Raw genomic sequence first — 22,294 nt, forward strand, 5'->3', positions numbered from 1 at the left:
CTAATATCTGTCAGAAAAGCAAAACTAAAGAGTTACTAAACTAACAAATTGTTATCAATTATACTTATAATCACAGAAATGCAAACCAATGCATATGTTATATATCACTTATTCCACATGAGAAAAAATGTAGACAATACTAAATGTTGGTCAGAATGTTGGGATTTGGTGGCTATGCTATTTGCACAATGGGTTTGGAGTAGAGTTTCATAAAATTGCAAAAGTTGAAAATCTACTTGTAGATATATGACCTATTGAGGCACTTCCATAGGTAATAAAGAAAGCCAGAGTAAAATGTTTATGTAACACTGCAACTGTGAAAAATGAAAAACCTTTTGAATTTTTGGATTAATGATTAATTTAAAATACAGAATGAATTATATAATGCACGGTATGTTCACATGGTAGACTATGAAACTACAGTAGAATAATTGCATTGGTTTTATATCTATCAGCGTGGGTATTCTCAACATAGAATGTTAAATGAACATACAAATTAGAAATTAAAGAGAAATAATGCAGATATAATGTTTGGAAGCACCAAACAATAGGAGGAGATACAATGAAGATATAAAAACATAGCCGGGAGGTTTCAGAACAACCTCACCTCTGGGAAAGGAAGTATATGAATAAAGTCTAGAAAGACCACAAAGAGTATTGCATCTATCTCTTATTTTCTTTTCATTGTAGTCTTCATCTTAAGGCATAGCACAAAATGTCAGCTATATGAGGGCTTGTTTATATGCTTGCCTATTTGTATGAAATATTTCATAATGAAATGAATGGATAAAAACGAAAACAAAAAATAGGGCTTCCCTGGTGGCTCTGACGGTAAAGCATCTACCTGCAATGTGGGAGACTGAGTTTGATCCTTGGGTTGGGAAGATTCCCTGAAGGAGGTAATGGCAACCCACTCTATTATTCTCACCTGGAGAATCCCCATGAGGGATTCTCAGAGGAGTCTGGCAGGCTACAGCCCATAACAAAGAGTTGGACATGACTGAGCAACGAAGCACAGCACAGAAAAAAATAAACAGAAACTTCAATGGGTCTGTGAATCACCTGAGAATCTTGTTAAAATGCAGATCTAATTCACAGTTGGGGACTGAAGTTCTGCATTTCTAACAAGCTCCCGGGTAATAAAAATGCTGTTAGTACATAGGGCACTTTGAGTAGAAAGATTGTAAAGTGTTAGTTTTCAATCTTGACTTCCCACTAAAGAAATCTTTTTTTTTTCTTAGTAAAAACTGTTACTCTTAGTTTGTTGAAACTGGTTCTCTTTCATTTCCTGTATTGAATCTTGGAATGGAAAAGAATTGCTAGGTGATTCTAAAGTGTAGACAAAGTTGACAACCACTGGTCTAGTGAGACAAATGATGGAGTCAAAGCACCTAAAGATAGGACCTGGGCTTCCCTGGTGGTCAGGGTTAAGAAATCGCCTGCCAATGCAGGGGACTTGGGTATGATCCCTGGTCCAGAAAGATCCCACAGGCCGCAGAGTAACTAAGACCATGTGCTACAACTACAGAGCCTTCACATCCTAGAGCCTGTCAGTTCAGTTCAGTTCAGTCACTCAGTCGTGTCCTACTCTTTGCAACCTACTCTTTCCCACCCCATGGACTGCAGCATGCCAGGCTTCCCTGTCCATCACCAACTCCTGGAGCTTACTCAAACTCATGTCCATTGAGTCAGTGATGCCATCCAACCATCTCATCCTCTGTCATCCCCTTCTCCTCCCACCTTCAATCTTTCCTGGCATCAGGGTCTTTTCCAATGAGTCAGTTCTTTGCATCAGGTGGCCAAAGTATTGGAGTTTCAGCTTCAGCATCTTCAGTTCTTTCAATGAATATCCAGGACTGATGTCCTTAGGACTGACTGGTTGGATCTCCTTGCAGTCCAAGGGACTCTCAAGAGTCTTCTCCAACACCACAGTTCAAAAGCATCAATTTTTCAGCGCTCAGCTGATTTCAGTATTGACCATCTGATGATGTCCATGTGTAGAGTCTTCTCCTGTGTTGTCGGAAGAGAGTGTTTGCTATGACCAGTGTGTTCTCTTGGGAAAACCCTATTAGCCTCTGCCCTGCTTCATTTTGTACTCCAAGGCCAAATTTGCCTGTTACTCCAGGTATCCCTTGACTTGCTACTTCTGCATTCCAGTTCCCTATAATGAAAAGGACACCTTTTTTTGGGTGCTAGTTCTAGAAGGTCTTATAGGTCTTCATAGAACTGTTCAAAGTCAGCTTTTTCAGTACTACTGGTTGAGGCATAGACTTGGATTACTGTGATATTGAATGGTTTGCCTTGGTAACAAACAGAGATCTTTCTGTCATTTTTGAGATTGCAACCAAGTACTGCATTTTGGACTCTTCTATTGACTATGAGGGCTACTCCATTTCTTCTAAGGGATTCTTGCCCATAGTAGTAGATATAATTGTCATCTGAGTTAAATTCACCATTCCAGTCCATTTTAGTTCACTGATTCCTAAAATATCGATGTTCACTCTTGCCATCTCATCGTTGACCACTTCCAATTTACCTTGATTCATGGCCCTAATATTCCAGGTTCCTATACAATATTGTTCTTTACAGCATTGGACTTTACTTCCATCACCAGTCACATACACAACTGGGTGTTGTTTTTGCTTTGGCTCTGTCTCTTCATTCTTTCTAGAGTTATTTCTCCACTGATCTCTAGTAGCATATTGGGCACCTACTGACCTGGGGAGTTCATCATTCAGTTTCCTATCTTTTTGCCTTTTCATACTGTTTCCTGGGGTTCTCAAAGCAAAAATACTGAAGTGGCGTTGCCATTCCCTTCTCCAGTAGACCACGTTTTGTTAGAACTCTCCACCATGACCTGTCTGTCTTGGGTGACCCTACGTGTCATGGTAACTCAGCTAGTAAAGAATCCTCCTGCAATGCGGGAGTTCAGTTCAGTTCAGTTCAGTCGCTCAGTCATGTCTGACTCTTTGCGACCCCATGGACTGCAGCACACCAGGCCTCCCTGTCTACCACCACTCCTGGAGTTTGCTCAAACTCATGTCCATCGAGTCGCTGATGCCATACAACAATCTTCTCCTCTGTCATCCCCTTCTCCTTCTGCCTTCAATCTTTCCTAGCATCAGGGTCTTTTCAAATGAGGCAGTTCTTCCCATCAGGTGGCCAAGGTATTGGAGTTTCAGCTTCAGCATCAGTCCTTCCAATGAATATTCAGGATTGATTTCTTTTAGGATGGACTGGTTGGATCTCCTTGCAGTCCAAGGAACTCTCAAGAGTCTTTTCCAACACCACAGTTTAAAAGCATCAATTCTTCAGCCCTCAGCTTTCTTTATAGTCTAACTCTCACATCGATACATGACAACTGGTGAAACCATAGCTTTGACTAGATGGACCTTTGTTGGCAAAGTAATGTCTCTGCTTTTTAATATACTGTCTAGGTTGGTCATAACTTTTCTTCCAAGGGGCAAGCATCTTTTAATTTCCTGGCTGCAGTCACCATCTGCAGTGATTTTGGAGCCCCCTCCCCCCCCCCCCAAAATACAGTCTGTCACTGTTTCCACTGCTTCCCCATCTATTTGCCGTGAGGTGATGGGACCAGATGCCACGATCTTAGTTTTCTGAATGTTGAGTTTTCAGCCAAATTTTTCACTCTCTTTTAGTATAGATTTTGAAAAGGCCACAGGTAAAAGATACATTCATTTCCTAACAATTGATAATAACTAGTGGTTTTCCCAGGTGGTGCTAGTGGTAAAGAAACTGCCTGTCATGCAGGAGATGTAAGCAATGTGTGTTCAGTCCCCGGGTTGGGAAGATCCCCTGGCGGAAGAAATGGCAGCTCACTCAAGTATTTCTTGCCTGGAGAATCCCATGGACAAAAGAGCCTGGCTCACTACAGCCCATAGGTCACAAAGGATTGGACACAATTGAAGTGACTTAGCATGCATGTACACAACAATTACTAGTAAGAGAAACCTAGTATCTTCTAATATTTTTGTCTTATTCTGGTCTTATGATTTCTTAAAATAGATACATTATGGGAAAGAAGAGTTAATGGGCAAATGTCACAGTTTTCTTTATTCACCTAATTATACTTTAGCTTTTGCTTAGGTTAAGATTAATTTTCCTATTCTGCTAATGTATAGGAAATGCCTTTAGTCTTTTATGGTAAAAAAAGATGCCTTTGAAATTTTTAAGAATTGAGAAACTATTTCAGATAAGCCATCATGTGCATAAAGATTAATTTATTCATGTGAAGTGTTCAATAATCAGAAAAGACTGATTTAAATAAAACAATTTCACAGTTACATAATTATTTTTGTTATGGACATTGATTTTTTCTAAGAAATAAAGTACCTGTCTACATGAAGAAAAACTAAAATAATGGTAAACAAATGTTGATTGGGTCCAGCTAAGTAAGCAGCATCTTTGGTTTTACAGATATTGTTAACTGTCTTTAATTCTATTTAAGTGTCTGTAATGAAACCTTGCAATTGAAATAATAACCTTATTTCTGAGACTAATAAATATTTTTCAGCTCCTCTGTCCTAAATTCTCTGCCTGATAATAATCCTTTTCAAGGGAAAAAAGAACATAATAAGTGATAAATCTACACCAAAACATTGCTTTTATCTGAAAAGTCCACACACCATCTACTTCTAGTAAACCTGGAAACTAGAGAAAATCAAAGACATTAAAACCTTTTAATATGATAATCAATGTCAGTGTATTTAGGATCTTGTTATATTTTATAAAGATTTTCTTTCATATCACAAAGTCCAATTTTGTTTTCCTGATTTCTCACAACTGAGCTAAACACTTGTGGGATTTTTTTTTAACATCTATCTTCTCTATAGACCATGAGCCTTTTGAGAGCAAGGACTGACTTTATTCCCAGTGCTTATCACATAATCTGCACTAAATAAATATACATTTCCAACCTGCACTACTACCTAAAGTAAAGAATTTTTAAATTTTACTGTCTTCATCTTAGTTACTCAAAAACGTTTTCAAACTTCTAGGGATGCCCCTCCAGCTTAATCTAGGATTTGGTGAGTAGAATATGTCCTTTTTCTACACCTTCATGGCTGTCTGGATTTCGATGATGCCCTCGGATCTCTACCTTTCACATCAGTGAGTCCCAGTGTGCAGGCTGTCCCCCAAAGCAACTTCCTACTGCCTTCATCAGTTTGCTTGGCTGAAGGATGGCGGCCACTATCATTCTCAGAATGCTGAGAATGTAACGAAATAAAGATGGTAGGCTTCCCAGGTGGCATAGTGGTAAAGAATCTGCCTGCCAATGCAGGAGATGCAAGAGATGTGAACTCAGTCCCTGGGTCAGGAAGATCCCTTGGAGTAGGAAATGGCAACTCACTCCAGTATTCTCACCCGGAATATTCCACGGATGGAGGAGTCTGGCCAACTACAGTCCCTGGGGTAGCAAAGAGTTGTACATAACCGAGCACCACCACCATATACAATACCAAAGATGGTGAGAATAATCTCCTAATTGTTTTTGCTTATGATGCTCCCACCCTTTAAGTAATTTTCTACCCACGGGGATTTTAAAAGGTGGTGGTAATGAGATAGTACAGGACTTGGTGAAATGCTGGCTCGGAGTTCCTCCTCCAAACCTCTGGACTGTAATCTTTTCTCTTTTACCTCTTCTTCAGCTTCTTCTTCTGTAATAGAGCCCCTAAAGTGCAGAAGGAAAGTTAATTTGAATGTGAAAATGACTGTCCTGCAGTTTTCTCAGGGTGGACATTCTCCGTGAACTCTTACTGTGGGGATGTGTTTCGCTCTCAGTGTTAATAACTTCCTGATGCTCTGTGCTCTTAATGCCAGCACCCACTGTTTAATGTATATCCCAGCAAGCAACAAAGACCTTAAGACTTCCCATATCCCTTTTTCTCCAGTCTTCTCTTCCCAGTGTTGTAAGCCTCTTAGCCTTATGGGTCCAGTCCAGGACCAACAAAGTACCATATTCCATACATACAAATATAGCACAGATAATCATAGACATTATCCCATTTTTCACATTAGCTTAGCAAATAATAATATGTATACAGGAGTTCTATAGGTATGACTCTCAGTTTTAGATTGTCTGTCTGATTCATCCTTTATTTATACATTTATTCTAACTCTAGAGCTATTCCTCCCAGGTACTTTGAGATAAAAAGCAGTAGATCCCAAGTCTTCCTCTCTGTTCCATGATTAAATGACTCTCTTTAGAGCTAGATTTCTTATTCCAGATTGAGTAGCTTCCTTGTCCTGGATGGAGATATTGTCTGTCTTGGACATTTGTCATCCTGAAAGCAAGGTAATTCATTCATGTCTGTCCTCAACTTCTGTCTGTCTTCTCATGTTTTTAACCCCCACTGTATCTCTAAAACAATTCATATCTCTTTTCACTATTAAACTTCTTTTTCCAGAGTTATCCTCCATAGCCTGTAATCTTTCTTAAATGCAGAATATAATCTCCCTTCATTGCATTTCATTACCAAATTTATAATGGCAAAATATTTTACTTTTCATGTTACAGTTCTTTTATTCTTTCAAGAGGAGGCACTGTCAAGCGATCATAGGTACCTAGAATTGCTCATAGTGTTCCTTGTAAGGGCACATGATAAATAGATTAAGATATTGCTTGACAGTTGAATTTTACATGCTTCATGACAATGCTGATCCAGTCTTAAACATATTGGTCTAATTTAAAAAACAAAACCTAAGTCAAATCTAATTAATAATACATTCTAGATTATTTGGAAAATATAGTTCATTTCACCAGCCAGAAGGAATTTACCTTTTTCCTTTCAATTTTTATACACATAAATTTAAATCAATCTATTAAAATGTGATCTGTAATACACATAGAGAATTGAAATAATCGAGTATTTCTAAAAAATGTATATATAAAAATGGTAATCGGGAACTATTTTTAATATTTGGCTGTTTATTCTGGTGTATCTTTTCCTCATCTTTAAATAGTTGTTTGGTTTTTTAGACTGGCCAGCAAATATTTATTTAATCTATAAAGTTACTGAAATGCTCTCCATCTTTTTTTTTTTTTGACAGGAAATAGCATTTATTGGTGAGCGTGATTAAGGAGGGAACAGAGCTGATGCTCATGAGTGCAGGGCCCGCCATTTGTCCAGGGGACCACGATTAGGGATGTATTTGACCCCACAGCCGTCCAGGATGAGTCGCTTTTCTGCCACCATGTTCTCAAATTCATCTGCATTGAACTTGGTAAATCCCCACTTCTTGGAGATGTGGATCTTCTGACGGCCAGGGAACTTGAACTTGGCCCGGCGGAGGGCTTCAATCACATGCTCCTTGTTCTGCAGCTTGGTGCGGATGGACATTATGACCTGGCCAATGTGGACCCTGGCCACTGTGCCCTGGGGCTTTCCAAAGGCACCACGCATACCTGTCTGGAGTCTAGATTGAGAAACAGCAGGCCAGTCATGAATGCCCACTAGGAAGAGTTGTCTCCAAGGTCCCTTAGGGCTACCTGTACAGGCAACAGGTTGCATACACTACCAAGGAGGCTGCTGTTTGCAGCCATTGCACACTGGGCCCCCATGGGGAAAAGAGCACAGTCGGCTTAATTGGCTGCAAATGCTCTCCATCTTTAATGGTGAAATATTGTATCACAATTTTAGTGATTAAACAAAAGTAAAATGCAATAAAAACAAAATTAAAATATTTATCTTAAATATTGAGAATTGACACAAAGTATATTTGATTTTCAATTGAATGAATATCAAGAGATAGTTGAAAAATTTTGTAGATATGCGGTGCTTTTACAAAACTTTTTTGAATGGTGGCACTAGTTATCAGGTTTATTTCATTCCAAAATTCCTTTTGGTCAATGGAGGCATATTATTAACACTAGTTAACACTAGTTAAGTATCGGTTGATATACTGGATATGTGAGGTCTTAAATACTGAAATATATATAATACTCAAGTTATGAATACTCAGCTGGAAAAGTCCCATGCTGGTGAATGGTTCTTTTACACTTCAGCTTCCTTCTTCACGGAATTGCCGCTCTGGGGAGCAACCTTGCTATGCAAGCTGATAGCACCACCTGCTGTCTAGTACCCAGGGCCCATACAGAGGGATTTTATCTTCTCTCAGGGTAGTTACAGCCCTTTGGTGCTGGAGTCCTTATCTTTCACTACTGAGAATTAGTTTATTTGACTGAAAACAATTATCCACACAATCCTCTTAAACACTTTTTTTTAAAACCTCCCTATGGAGGTTTGCCTAGTTAGTTACTTCAGTAAGAAAACTACAGGCCAATATCACTGATGAACATAGATGCAAAAATCCTTAACAAAATTCTAGCAAACAGAATCCAACAACATATTAAAAAAATCATACACCATGACCAAGTGGGCTTTATCCCAGGAATGCAAGGATTCTTTAATATCTGCAAATCAATCAATGTAATACACCACATTAACAAATTGAAAGATAAAAACCATATGATTATCTCAATAGATGAAGAGAAAGCCTTTGTCAAAATTCAACACTCATTTATGATTAAAACTCTCCAAAAAGCAGGAATAGAAGGAACATACCTCAACATAATAAAAGCTATATATGACAAACCCACAGCAAGCATCACCCTCAATGGTGAAAAATTGAAGGCATTTCCCCTGAAATCAGGAACAAGACAAGGGTGCCCACTCTCACCACTACTATTCAACATAGTGTTGGAAGTTTTGGCCACAGCAATCAGAGCAGAAAAAGAAGTAAAAGGAATCCAGATAGGAAAAGAAGAAGTGAAACGCTCACTGTTTGCAGATGACATGATCCTCTACATAGAAAACCCTAAAGACTCTACCAGAAAATTACTAGAGCTAATCAATGAATATAGTAAAGTTGCAGGATATAAAATTAACACACAGAAATCCCTTGCATTGCTATATACTAACAATGAAAAAACAGAAAGAGAAATTAAGGAAACAATACCATTCACCATTGCAACAAAAAGAATAAAATACTTAGGAGTATATCTACCTAAAGAAACAAAAGACCTATACATAGAAAACTATAAAACACTGATGAAAGAAATCAAAGAGGACACAAACAGATGGAGAAACATACCGTATTCATGGATTGGAAGAATCAATATTGTCAAAATGGCTATTCTACCCAAAGCAATCTACAGATTCAGTACCCAGCAATCCCTATCAAGCTACCGACGGTATTTTTCACAGAACTAGAACAAATAATTTCACAATTTGTATGGAAATATAAAAAACCTTGAATAGCCAAAGTAATCTTGAGAAAGAAGAATGGAACTGGAGGAATCAACCTGCCTGACTTCAGGCTCTACTACAAAGCCACAGTCATCAAGACAGTATAGTACTGGCACAAAGACAGAAATATAGATCAATGGAACAGAAAAGAAAGCCCAGAGATAAATCCACAAACTTATGGACACCTTATCTTCGACAAAGGAGGCAAGGATATACAATGGAAAAAAGACAACCTCTTTAACAAGTGGTGCTGGGAAAACTGGTCAACCACTTGTAAAAGAATGAAACCAGAACACTTTCTAACACCATACACAAAAATAAACTCAAAATGGATTAAAGATCTAAATGTAAGACCAGAAACTATAAAACTCCTAGAGCAGAACATAGGCAAAACACTCTCTGACATAAATCACAGCAAGATCCTCTATGACCCACCTCCCAGAATATTGGAAATAAAAGCAAAAATAAATAAATGGGACCTAATGAAACTTAAAAGCTTTTGCACTACAAAGGAAACTATAAGTAAGGTGAAAAGACAGCCCTCAGAAAATAATAGCAAATGAAGAAACAGACAAAGGATTAATCTCAAAAATATACAAGCAACTCCTGCAGCTCAATTCCAGAAAGATAAATGACCCAATCAACAAATGGGCCAAAGAACTAAACAGACATTTCTCCAAAGAAGACATACAGATGGCTAACAAACACATGAAAAGATGCTCAACATCACTCATTATCAGAGAAATGCAAATCAAAACCACAATGAGGTACCATTACACGCCAGTCAGGATGGCTGCTATCCAAAAGTCTACAAGCAATAAATGCTGGAGAGGGTGTGGAGAAAAGGGAACCCTCTTACACTGTTGGTGGGAATGCAAACTAGTACAGCCGCTATGGAAAACAGTGTGGAGATTCCTTAAAAAACTGGAAATAGAACTGCCATATGACCCAGCAATCCCACTTCTGGGCATACACACTGAGGAAACCAGATCTGAAAGAGACACGTGCACCCCAATGTTCATCGCAGCACTGTTTATAATAGCCAGGACATGGAAGCAACCTAGATGCCCATCAGCAGATGAATGGATAAGGAAGCTGTGGTACATATACACCATGGAATATTACTCAGCCATTAAAAAGAATTCATTTGAACCAGTCCTAATGAGATGGATGAAACTGGAGCCCCTTATACAGAGTGAAGTAAGCCAGAAAGATAAAGAACATTACAGCATACTAACACATATATATGGAATTTAGAAAGATGGTAACGATAACCCTATATGCAAAACAGAAAAAGAGACACAGAAGTACAGAACAGACTTTTGAACTCTGTGGGAGAATGTGAGGGTGGAATATTTCAAAAGAACAGCATGTATACTATCTATAGTGAAACAGATCACCAGCCCAGGTGGGATGCATGAGACAAGTGCTCTGGCCTGGTGCACTGGGAAGACCCAGAGGAATCGGGTGGAGAGGGAGGTGGGAGGGGGGATCGGGATGGGGAACATGTGTAAATCTATGGCTGATTCATATCAATGTATGACAAAACCCACTGAAATGTTATGAAGTAATTAGCCTCCAACTAATAAAAAAAAAAAAAAAAAAAAAAAAGGAAAAAAATAGCTGTGAAAAGAAGAGAACTGAAAAGCAAAGGAGAAAAGGAAAGATATACCCATTTGAATGCAGAGTTCCAAAGAATAGCAAGGAGAGATAAGAAAGGCTTCCTTAGTGATCAGTGCAAAGAAATAGAGGAAAACAATAGAATGGGAAAGACTAGAGATCTCTTCAAGAAAATTAGAGATACCAAAGGAACATTTCATGCAAAGATGGGTACAATAAAGGGCAGAAATAGTGTGGACCTAACAGAAGCAGAAGATACTAAGAAGAGGTGGCAAGAATACACAGAAGAACTGTACAAAAAAGATCTTCCTGACCCAGATAATCACGATGGTGTGATCACTCACCTAGAACCAGACATCCTGGAATGTGGAGTCAAGCATCATTTAGCAAGCATCATTATGAACAAAGCTAGTGGAGGTGATGAAATTCCAGTTGAGTTATTTCAAATCCTCAAAGATGATACTGTGAAAGTTCTACACTCAATATGCCAGCAAATTTGGAAAACCCAACAGTGGCCACAGGACAGGAAAAGGTCAGTTTTCATTCTAATCCCAAAGAAAGGCAATGCCAAAGAATGCTCAAACTACCACACAATCGCACTCATCTCACACGATAGCAAAGTAATGCTCAAAATTCTCCAAGTCAGGCTTCAACAGTACATGAACCGTGAACTTCCAGATGTTCAAGCTGGATTTAGAAAAGGCAGAGGAACCAGAGATCAAATTGCCAAAATCATTTGGATCATTGAAAAAGCAAGAGAGTTCCAGAAAAACATCTACTTCTGCTTTATTGACTATGCCAAAGCCTTTGACTGTGTGGATCACAACAAACTGTGGGAAATTCTTAAAGAGATGGGAATACCAGACCACCTGACCTGCCTCCTGAGAAATCTGTATGCAGGTCAAGACACAACAGTTAGAACTGGACTTGGAACAACAGACTAGTTCCACATCGGGAAAGGAGTACATCAAGGCTGTGTATTGTCAACCTGGTTATTTAACTTACATGCTGGGTACATCATGAGAAATGCTGGACTGGATGAAGTACAAGCTGGAATCAAGATTGCCTGGAGAAATATCAATAACCTCAGATATGCAGATGAGACCACATTTATGGCAGAAAGTGAAGAACTAAAGAGCCTCTTGATGAAGGTGAAAGAGGAGAGTGGAAAAGTTGGCTTAAAACTCAATATTCAGAAAACCAAGATCATGGCCTCTGGTCCCATCACTTCATGGAAAATATATGGGGAAACAATGGAAACAGTGACAAACTATTTTTGGGGGGCCTCAAAATCAGTGCCGATGGTGACTGCAGCCAGGAAATTAAAAGACACTTGCTCCTTGGGAGAAAAGTTATGACCAACCTAGAAAGAAGGAAAGTGAAGTTGCTCAGTTATGTCCAACTCTTTACGACCCCATGGACTGTAGCCTACCATGCTCCTCCATCCAAGGTATTTTCCAGGCAACAGTACTGGAGTGGGTTGCCATTTCCTTCTCCAATGACCAACCTAGACAGCATATTAAAAAGCAGAGACATTACTTTGCCAACAAAGTCCTAGTCAAGGCTATGGTTTTTCCAGTAGTCATGTATGGATGACTGGATCTGAGAGTTGGACTCTAAAGAAAGCTGAGCGCCGAAAAACTGATGCTTTTGAACTGTGCTGTTGGAGAAGACTCTTGAGAGTCCCTTGGACTGCAAGGAGCCCAACCAGTCAATTGTAAGGAAATCAGTCCTGGATATTCACTGAAAGAACCGATGCTGAAGCTGAAACTCCAATAGTTTGGCCACCTGCTGCGAAGAACTGACTCACTGGAAAAAACCCTGATGCTAGGAAAGATTGAAGATGGGAGTAGAAGGGGGCGGCAGAGGATGAGATGGTTAGATGGCAACACCGACTTGATGGACATGAGTTTGAGTATAAGTTCCAGGAGTTGCTGATGGACAGGGAGGCCTGGTGTGCTGTAGTCCATGGGGTTGCAAAGAGTCGGACACAACTGAGAGACTGAACTGAACTGAATTGAGTCTTATTTCCTATTTTCTGAGAGGTAGACATGCATCTAGTGTTTGACAATACAGGAGAAAGACTGACTTGAAAGACTGTGAAACTGGGAGGCTGTTGCTAAGCACCACTGATGTACTGAGCCATGTAGATGACAGGAACAGAGCTATTAAGCACCAACTGAAATCCCAATGTGAGTCAAAGGGTCTTATTGGCAGCTTTTAAAGAGATCCTCAGCACTGGCAACCAGAGGGCAGGTTAAGCTGAAGACCAGGCATACACCTTCATTCACAGTGGCAGAACTTCAGAGAAGGTGGATTCTCAGCCTGGGCAAGGGCCCACAGTCAGAATCAGGGCCCTATTTAGAAAGGAGTGAGACTGAGAAACTCAGGATGCAGATACATGTTTGTATGGTCAGTCCACTCAAGGTGGTTGTTTTGTTCTCTGTACATCTGCTGCTCCACCTACACCCTGCTCACATGACTGACCTTCCTACGTACTTCTCCCGGGTCCCAGCCGGTGAGTGATCTTATCAAAGGCCTGGTGAGGGGCATGCCCCTCTGCTGGGACCTTGATTACTCCGTTCCCCCTGAACACCCTCTGGCCCGACAGAGGGGGCCCTCTGTCTTGCTGGAAGACAGGAAAAATTTCTCTTTGTTCGAAAACCTATACAGAAGCTTCAAATTAGTCAAATATCTTACAAAATAACCCTGGCCCTGCTCAGAACCTGTCTTATCTCTCTCTTACCAGCTAATTCTAGACTCAAAATTTAGTTATGACCCACCTGGGAAAGTGCAGGGTCTATTAAGGGAAGAGAGAAATATATGGCAAAGGATCTCCTGGATCTGATTGACATTTACCAGCAGGAATCCAGGGAATAAGCCTGGAAGTAGATCCCAAGGGTGCTGGATCAAGAGGATGGGATATGAAGCTGGAAAAGGAAAGCATACCAATATGGTGGTAGTATGGTCCAGGGATACAGGATTTAACACACTGGCAAGAGCCCTGGAATGTCTCTCGGAGGCTTGGCTATCCTATTTCTGTTACATTAGTCACATTTTAGTCTCTCCTGCCTCATCTATAAAGTAGAGGACTTGACATTGTAATTCAACTGTACTTCAATAAAAAATAAATTAAAAAAGGCAGAAACCTCCCACAACACTGAAATTCAACTATACTTCAACTAAAAAGAAAATTTCTTAAAAAAAAAAAAAAGGAAAACAGAGGACTTGAACAGAGCTTACTAATCAATTGTCTCAGCAAATATTTACTAGCTTTTCAACATACACTAAGTAGTGGGTCTTCAATGTTCCTCAGGATAAGACATAGCCCCTCAGCTCCTGGAGCTTAGTGGGAGAGACAGATAGTAATCAAGTAAACAAAGCAATTAAGTAATTCAGATTGCAACAACCTCTCTGAAGGAAATAAGATATTGTAATAGTGAGTAGTGGAAGGGAGGGCCCAATTTAGCTAAGGTGATCACGAAGGGCCTCTCTTAGGAGGTGTTATTAAGCCTACAACTAAAAGATAAGAAATCAGCCATGTAAACAGTTTGAGTAAAAGGTTTCCAGGTCAAAGGGGAATGGAAACATAAAGGCCTTAATGTGAGAAAGGGATTGGTACTGGGCTGTGCTTAGCTGCTTTAGTTGTGTTTGACGCTTTGCAACCCTATGGACTGTATGTAGCCCACCAGGCTCTTCTGGTCACATTCTGGATTGTCTTCCAGAAGCTGATAAAAGGTTAGAGATACACTATGTTCCCTTACTGTTGTTTTGCTGCTTAGGTTCTAGAACTCTACTTAACATCAGGAAAAAAGTGAAAAAAAGTCTAGGCAAAACTACCTTTGACGTATAGTACAAATAAAATAGAGTTTCCCAGGTGGTGTTAGTGGTAAAGAATCCACCTGCCATTGCAGGAGACATAAGAGATGTGGGTTTGATCCGTGGGTTAGGAAGATACCCTGGAGGAGGACATGGTAACCCACTCCAATATTCCTGCCTAGAGAATCCTGTGGACAGAGGGCAACAGTCCATAGAGTCTCAAAGAGTTGGACATGACTGAACCAACTTAGCATGCAGGCACGCATAGATAAAATAATTTAAATAATTTAAAGTTACTAATATGAACTTACATTGATATTTTTGGATATAAACAATAACATTAGATTTCATTTATTTATCCTGCTAAATACCATGTACTTTATAAATACTTCTTAACTTTAATTTCCCCAACAACTCTTCAAGATGGCTAATATTATTCCATTTATAAATGAGGAAACCAAAGCCTAAAGAAGTTAAATAACTTGACTGGGGTCACTTAGCCCCAGCAAGAGGATTTTTTCCTACTGTACTGTGCTCAGCTGTTTCAGTTGTGTTTGACTCTTTGCAACCCTACGGACTGTAGCCCACCAGGCTCTTCTGTTCAGGGAATTCTCCAGGCAAAAATACTGAAGTTGGTTGCCATGCCCTCCTCCAGGGGATCCTCCTGACCCAGGGATTGAACCCCTGTCTCCTGTGCCTCCTGCACTGTAGGCAAATTCTTTACCACTAAGCCACCAGGAAGCCCTTTTTTCTACTACTTGCACCAAAAGCCTACTCCAGCAGACCTGATTGTGTATTTCCAAATACAAAATCCAAAGACCTTCATTTTAATTTAAAACTTTGGCCCTGAAATATAGCATATTACTTTATGACAGAGGAGAAAAAGAGCTTTTCTTTGATGGATACAACGGACACCAAGTTCACTTTTCTAGTTTGCATCTAACAATTCTCTTCTTAAGATAAGAGGATACTATTTCAACAAATTAGCCCAGGTTCAATATGGGTGGCAGGGCTAAAATAATTCAACTAGGTAAATTCAGTAAATTAAAGAGCAAGAACTACACAACAATAACAATAACAAAGATAAGTAACCAATAGCCTATTAAATATTTAAATTTTTAATGATTATGTCTGAAGAAACTCCTCAGTGTTTTATAATCTGAAGGGCTGTTGCTAGCAACTGAGGGAGATTTGGAGTGCACTAGAGAAGAATTTACAAATTAAACTTATATTTTAAGGGCCAATCCAAAGGCTATAAATCCAGTAGCTAAAATTCAGATGCGTATAGACATATAAACAAGCGAACTTCATACTGTTGCTGAGCTTCAGTCTCTTAATTATAGAACAAAAAGTCAATGTTATCTTTTCAAAATTCTCAGGAAAATTACAAAGGGCTAAATGAAGGCACATTTTCTTGGCCCAGAAATATACTTGTTGAGTTAGCACAGGATCAGATTCAAAGGCTATGACCAGCATGTACTGAGGCAAAGATAATAAGCAGGCATATTTGGTCAAGTAATTCAAGGTGGTAAAAGAGATAGTGGCAGTTTCAGCTTAATAGGGCTTCCCTGGTGGCTCAGATGGTAAAGAATCTGCCTGCAGTGGAGGAGACCTGGGTTTGATCCCTGGGTTGGGAAGATCCCCTGGAGAAAGGAATGGCTACCCACTCCAGTATTCTTGCCTGGAGAATTCCATGGACAGAGGAACCTAGCAGGCTACAGTCCATGGGGTCACAAAGAATCAGACACAACTGAGTGACTAACACTTTTCACTCAGCATAATGATGAAGAGAAGACATGCTGAGAGGAGATCTGTCTAGTCTTTCTAGTCAAAATGAGAAACATAATGACTTGAAACTACTCCATTATAAATTTCCAGTGACTCACATTCCACCTGTAATGGAACCTGATAGAACTGAATGACTAGCAAGGTTAATGGGATAAAGAAGTGGGACCCAGGGTGAAAGGAGCAGAGATGGGCAGTGGTCCTCAACCTAGACTGTGCGTTGCCTTGGTGGAAGTTTAAGAGGGAGAAAAAGATGCCCATGACCTTACCCCAGAACAAAGGAATCAGACCCTCTAGATGTGGGGCCTAGGTATTAATAAATTTGAAAAACACCTTAGGGGATTCTAATGTCTAGTATGGATTGAGAATCACTGGGTTAAAGAAACTCAGGAGCTGCAAAGCAAAGTGGAGGGAGAAGGTGAAGGGTTACAAAGGGAATGGATCTTGACAGACTGAAGGAATCATGCCCCTTACAGTGCTGAGGTTGAAGAGGATGAAGGAGCCACACCCCGACCCCTTAATCCCCTCTGAACCTTGTATGGTTTGGAAGATATAATTTAAACATACATCAGTTAAAGGACCAAGGCTTCTTCCTGACTTTTCATGTATGTCACTGGCTGAAATAAAGACTGAATCGCTCTTCTTCTTCACTTCTAAGTGCTTAGCACTAAGGTTTCATTCTTTTCCAAGGTTGTTCTTAAAATGGAAATAGGAAAGTTTCAAATGGATTCACTTTCTGTGCCATCCATCATGCATTGCTTGTCACCTGTAAATTATTTCAGTTTGAGCTGGTGCCTGAAGACTGACTGAGTTTCAGTTGCTAAGTGTCTGTGGTAACCAAGCCCTTCATAGGCTTACACTGGACTGTTTACACTGCAAAGTTTACATATGAGCTACTTGACCTATGCATGGTCGGTAAGAAAAAATTACAGAAACCCCATCACTTCAAGTCATACCTACAAAGAGAAATTCTGAGGAAACAGAAAGGTTCTTCTTTAGACTTTGAGTTTATGCAAGTTCAGAATAAAGAGTAAGCTAGGAAGCTGAGATTTTAGGGATCCCAAGACAGCTTTTTCCCCCCCAATATAAAATGTCTCTACTGGTTCTTATATTTCCCACATAAATCATGTATTGCACAAGTACAAGTGCAAATATTACTTCAGATAAATAGCAACATAAGTTCAGTTTATCACATTAGTCAGTCAGCTGGCAGAATCCTGGGAGAGCAGGAAGAATCACCAAGTTCTAATAAATGAAGAGAAAGATGTTAGGTTTGGGACGTTGCCTTGGACTAGTAAGACTCTAAATTGGGAGACTCCAGACTTAAGCAATTTCTCTGAACTCAGTGGGTATATGTGGGTGCCAGACATATATTAGCTTCTTTAAGTCTGGGTTTGGTGACATGGGGGCTTAGTATGAACATCTCCATTTTGAGCCTGTAGTCTTGTCTTTAATATACTTCTTAATCGGAAGAGTGCTTAAACATAATGAAGCCTGCTCAAATAAGAGGAAAACATAGGGTTAGGATGAAGTCTCTTGAGTTCTGTTCCCTGAAGTTCATAGTAAATCTGAGCTTATTCCAGAAAATATGCTAGATATTCACTTTGGATTAGTCCTGTGATCTTATATTACATTGGAGACTCTACTAATAGATAGAAAGATGATTATACTTTCTTTCCTCTTTGACGGACAAGGGAATACATTGGTTACACCACTCAAAACATTCTAATACTTAAATAACCTCCTTATGTTAAGGATGGAAAGTATTAGTTTAAATAATATTAAGGACCAATCTTTAAGGTGTTCTAATGCCATTCAGAATAAACTCTGATATGGAAGCAAAATATTATATGCCTAATATCCCATTTGTTAAACATCTATCTTGTTCTCTTCTTTGCCATACTGTAAGTTTTAAGATTCTCAAGTCTCCTTTTAGTCTCTAACTAATCTAATGACTTTGAGAATGCTTCTCACAATAAGACTCTTAGGAAGAAAAGAAAATATTCCCTTGAGCTGCAAAAAAGCACACATTATCCCATATTGTAAAGCCAGCTCTGATGAAGTAACAAATTTAGGACATTCACAAAAATATCACTCCTACCTTTTATCCAACGTGAAGACCTGTGAAAGTGTTTGTCGCTCAGTTGCATTCAACTCTTGGCAACCCTGCAAAGCGTCTCTGTCCATGGAATTCTCTGGGCAAGAATACTACTGTGGGTAGCCATTCCCTTCTCCAGAGGATCTTCCCAACCCCATGATCGAACCTGGGTCTCCTGCACTGCAGGCAGGTTCTTTACCATCTGAGCCACCAGGGAAGCCCCTGTAAAAACTACATAATCTACTTTAACCTTCCTCTGTTTAAAAGAAAAGTCTTTTAAGATACCTGAATTTCTCAGTATATTGCTATATCCTGTGAAAGGGACCTTATAGTTGTCAGAAATCTGTAATTATGATTGGTAGACTTATGTAATAACTTCTTGCTCAAATAATAACGTTTAAATTGACTGCTTTTTTCTGAAAAGTATAAATGCTTGCAGGATTTCTTCACTAAGCATGAAGAGCTTCATAATGTCCTTCTTGTTCCTTTATATTTAAAATAGCAATAAACCTATGATTCTGTTCCATTCCTTATTTAAGAGTTTGAGAGACATTGTCTCATTTAAATTCACACTGCTAAGTGCTATGATGGAGGTTAAACGAAGAATCATAGCTGTCAAGAGGAAGTAACAGTTCTGTCTGAGAATGAGGACCTGAGAAAGCTTCACATAGGAGATGACATTTAAGATGCTGTGATGGAACAGTAAAATCTCTGCAAGCAAAAAAGAGGAGAAAGGATTGGCGAGAGAGCATTTCAGGTGGAAGAAGTTGAAATGCCTTGAGAACATAAAGTACCATAAGTTTAAACAATATTGCCCATTTCAATATGGTAAGAATGGGAACTGGTTACTAAATGAATCTGGAAGAATTGATTGAGTCAGATCAAATGCCATATTAAATATTTTGGAGCTTTTTAAAATTTAAGTTGTGATATGCCAACAGATGTGTGTGAATCGAGAAGTAATATGATTATCTAGTTACTTAGACATGTAAATAGCAGAAGGATGGAAGATATACTGAAGAGGAGAAAACCTAGATACAGAGATACCATTTAGGAAGCTACCTGATTAGTCTCTGTGAAAGATGACAAGAACAGTAGTAATGAAAAGATAAAGAGATCAGGAATTCTAAAGACATTTCAGAAGTGTAATCCTCTAGAAATAGAAAATGAACAAAAAGGTTGGATGCACCTTAAGGGGTTGGTTATGGAAAGGGGTCACAGTATCTCTTTTTAATTTTACACTTGTAATATTTGCACTGTATACCAATGGACTGTTTCAGAGGTGAAAGAGGAGTAAATTAATTACTTGAAGTTTTCCCTAATTCTATTATCTGTGATTAAAAGCCTATAGTCATAAATGTAGCCTATCTTAGTGGAAATCATCAACAACAATTAAAATATCCTATACTCTCTATGAGACCATCCCAACATTTCTACTCTAGAGAACTTTAATAATATTCTTGCCCTGAATATCTTCCACTATCTTCCACCATAGTGACTCATCTTCCACCATACTGACTTCCAACTTTACTCTTATCCCAGAATGTAGCTATGTGAATAATGTAACCACTTTTTTACATATTCAAAATGAGTTTTGACTTTCAGTTCAGTTCAGTCACTCAGCTGTGGCAGACTCCTTGCGACCCCATGAACCGTAGCATGCCAGGCCTCCCTGTCCATCACCAACTCCCGGAGTCTACCCAAACCCCTGTCCATTGAGTTGGTGATGCCATCCAACCATCTCATCCTCTGTCATCCCCTTCTCCTCCTGCCCTCAATTTTTCCCAGCATCAGGGTCTTTTCAAATGAGTCAGCTCTTTGCATCAGGTGGCCAAAGGATTGGAGTTTCAGCTTCAACATCAGTCCTTCCAATGAACACCCAGGACTGATCTCCTTTAGGATGGATCTCCTTGCAGTCCAAGGGACTCTCAAGAGTCTTTTCCAACACCACAGTTCAAAAGCATCAACTCTTCAGCCCTCAGCTTTCTTTATAGTTCAACTCTCGCATCCATACCTGACCACTAGAAAAAACATGGCCTTGACTAGACAGACCTTTGTTGACCTTTGTTTTGGCTTTACAGAGGGTCAATAATTGAACATCACAAGATGTTTCTATAATCCCCTCATTCACTCTTTATTTATCAATGATTCCCATCTTCTGAATCATTTCTCTTTAATTTGAATTTTATTATTTTTGTCGTTAAGTTTCACTCACTTTTATGGTAAACACTTTTGGTAATATTTTTCATGAAAGATAAATTATGAAAATAAATGATACAAAGTAAGCCATTGATGTGTTACATCATTGGGATAAATGATGCTAGGTAATTTTAGAGCTCTAGTTTGATAAAAGTCGCTAACTCAAGTGAAAAGGCTTAGCATTAAGGTGTTTTAAATTGTTATACATTCAGATTTAATTTTAGAAAAGTTATGATCATGGAATATGCATCAACAAAATAAATTGATAAATTATCTTCATCTCCAGCCAACCACATTATATAATTTTCCAAGAGATGAATTTTAATGTAATGCAGGGAAGCTTTATTCTCTGAGCTATCTGTAAAACTTGTTATCAGAGACAGACCTTGTCAGCATTTTGATTTTTATTATAAATTCCAAACTATTAATAAAAACAAAAACGTCAACACCAATTTATAAAAGAAGTAGGAGAAGAGGAAAACATGTACATTTCTACATATTTTGGAGTCATTCAAGACAGAAAATAATTTTCTCTGCAAGGGCAAGACAGAAGTGGGTGCTCTGAATGCATATTGTTGAGATAAGCAAACCATTTGGTTCTAGAAGACGGGAGCCATATTGAATGACTGTGTGCATGTGTGTGTGCTCAGTCTTTCAATTGTATCTGACTCATTGTGGCAGATACTGCCTGTGGCCCACCAGGCTGCCCACCAGGCTGCTCTGTCCATGGACTTTTCCAGGCAAGAAGACTGGAGTGGGTTGCCATTTCCTACTCCAAGAGATCTTCCCAACCCAGGGATTTATTGACAGATATTTATTGAAGTTCTATCTCTGTGTCAGGCACTGGGATTACAGCAATGTACAAAACTGATAAAAATCCCTGCTCTCATAGAGCTTAATTTCAAAGTGTGGTAAATGTTAGAGGTAAATGCAGACTGTTACAAGAACCCATCCAACATAAACCCAATAGTTGTCTAACCATTTGCTCAAATATCTCTTGGAAAGGGCTAAGAAACTGATTGCTATGTTTCCTCAGGTGTGAGTTTAGGCAGTAGTAGACTAGAGAGCCTGAGAATGATGGAGGACGGTTCTGTTTACACCTGAAGACCCTGTACCTTGCAATTATATTTTTTGCAATGTGTAACCACAACATTGATGGGGTGCACTTAAGTTAGTTAAGGATGTCTCTTGCACAAACCTAGACTGGAATACATACAGGAATATGTCAGCATTGCCTATATGGATGTATGTATGCTTCAAAATGGAAAAAAAGACAGAAACTTTTTTAGCATAATGATGTATAGAAAATATATAAGACAACAAGGGAGTTGATCCTTGAGAAAACTGGGACAGTTTACTGATATGTTTTATTGTAGTGAGGGATAATTATTAGTTAACATTTAATGAGCACTTATTCTAGGTGGGCACTGTTTTAAGCCCTCTGCATGTTCTAGTACAGATGTGGGATATCTATGTGTGAATGTGAATACTAGGTGTAAATAAT

General features: G+C 39.1%; 1 protein-coding gene and 1 non-coding gene across 2 annotated transcripts; both read right to left on the reverse strand.

Annotated features, from left to right (window-relative positions):
* Nucleotides 1–7,094: 7,094 nt before the first annotated feature.
* Nucleotides 7,095–7,575, reverse strand: LOC133070695 (large ribosomal subunit protein uL16-like). Its single transcript, XM_061163093.1, has one exon. It carries the CDS (start codon nucleotides 7,530–7,532, stop codon nucleotides 7,122–7,124), a length of 411 nt encoding a protein of 136 aa, XP_061019076.1. The 5' UTR covers nucleotides 7,533–7,575; the 3' UTR covers nucleotides 7,095–7,121.
* LOC133070893 (small nucleolar RNA SNORA70) lies at nucleotides 7,483–7,617 on the reverse strand. The gene has a single exon (XR_009696286.1). It is a non-coding gene; the product is annotated as a small nucleolar RNA SNORA70 (small nucleolar RNA).
* Between the last annotated feature and the right edge of the window lie 14,677 nt (nucleotides 7,618–22,294).

This window comes from Dama dama, chromosome 15 (genome assembly GCF_033118175.1).
Source record: "Dama dama isolate Ldn47 chromosome 15, ASM3311817v1, whole genome shotgun sequence".
Classification (NCBI taxonomy): domain Eukaryota; kingdom Metazoa; phylum Chordata; class Mammalia; order Artiodactyla; family Cervidae; genus Dama; species Dama dama.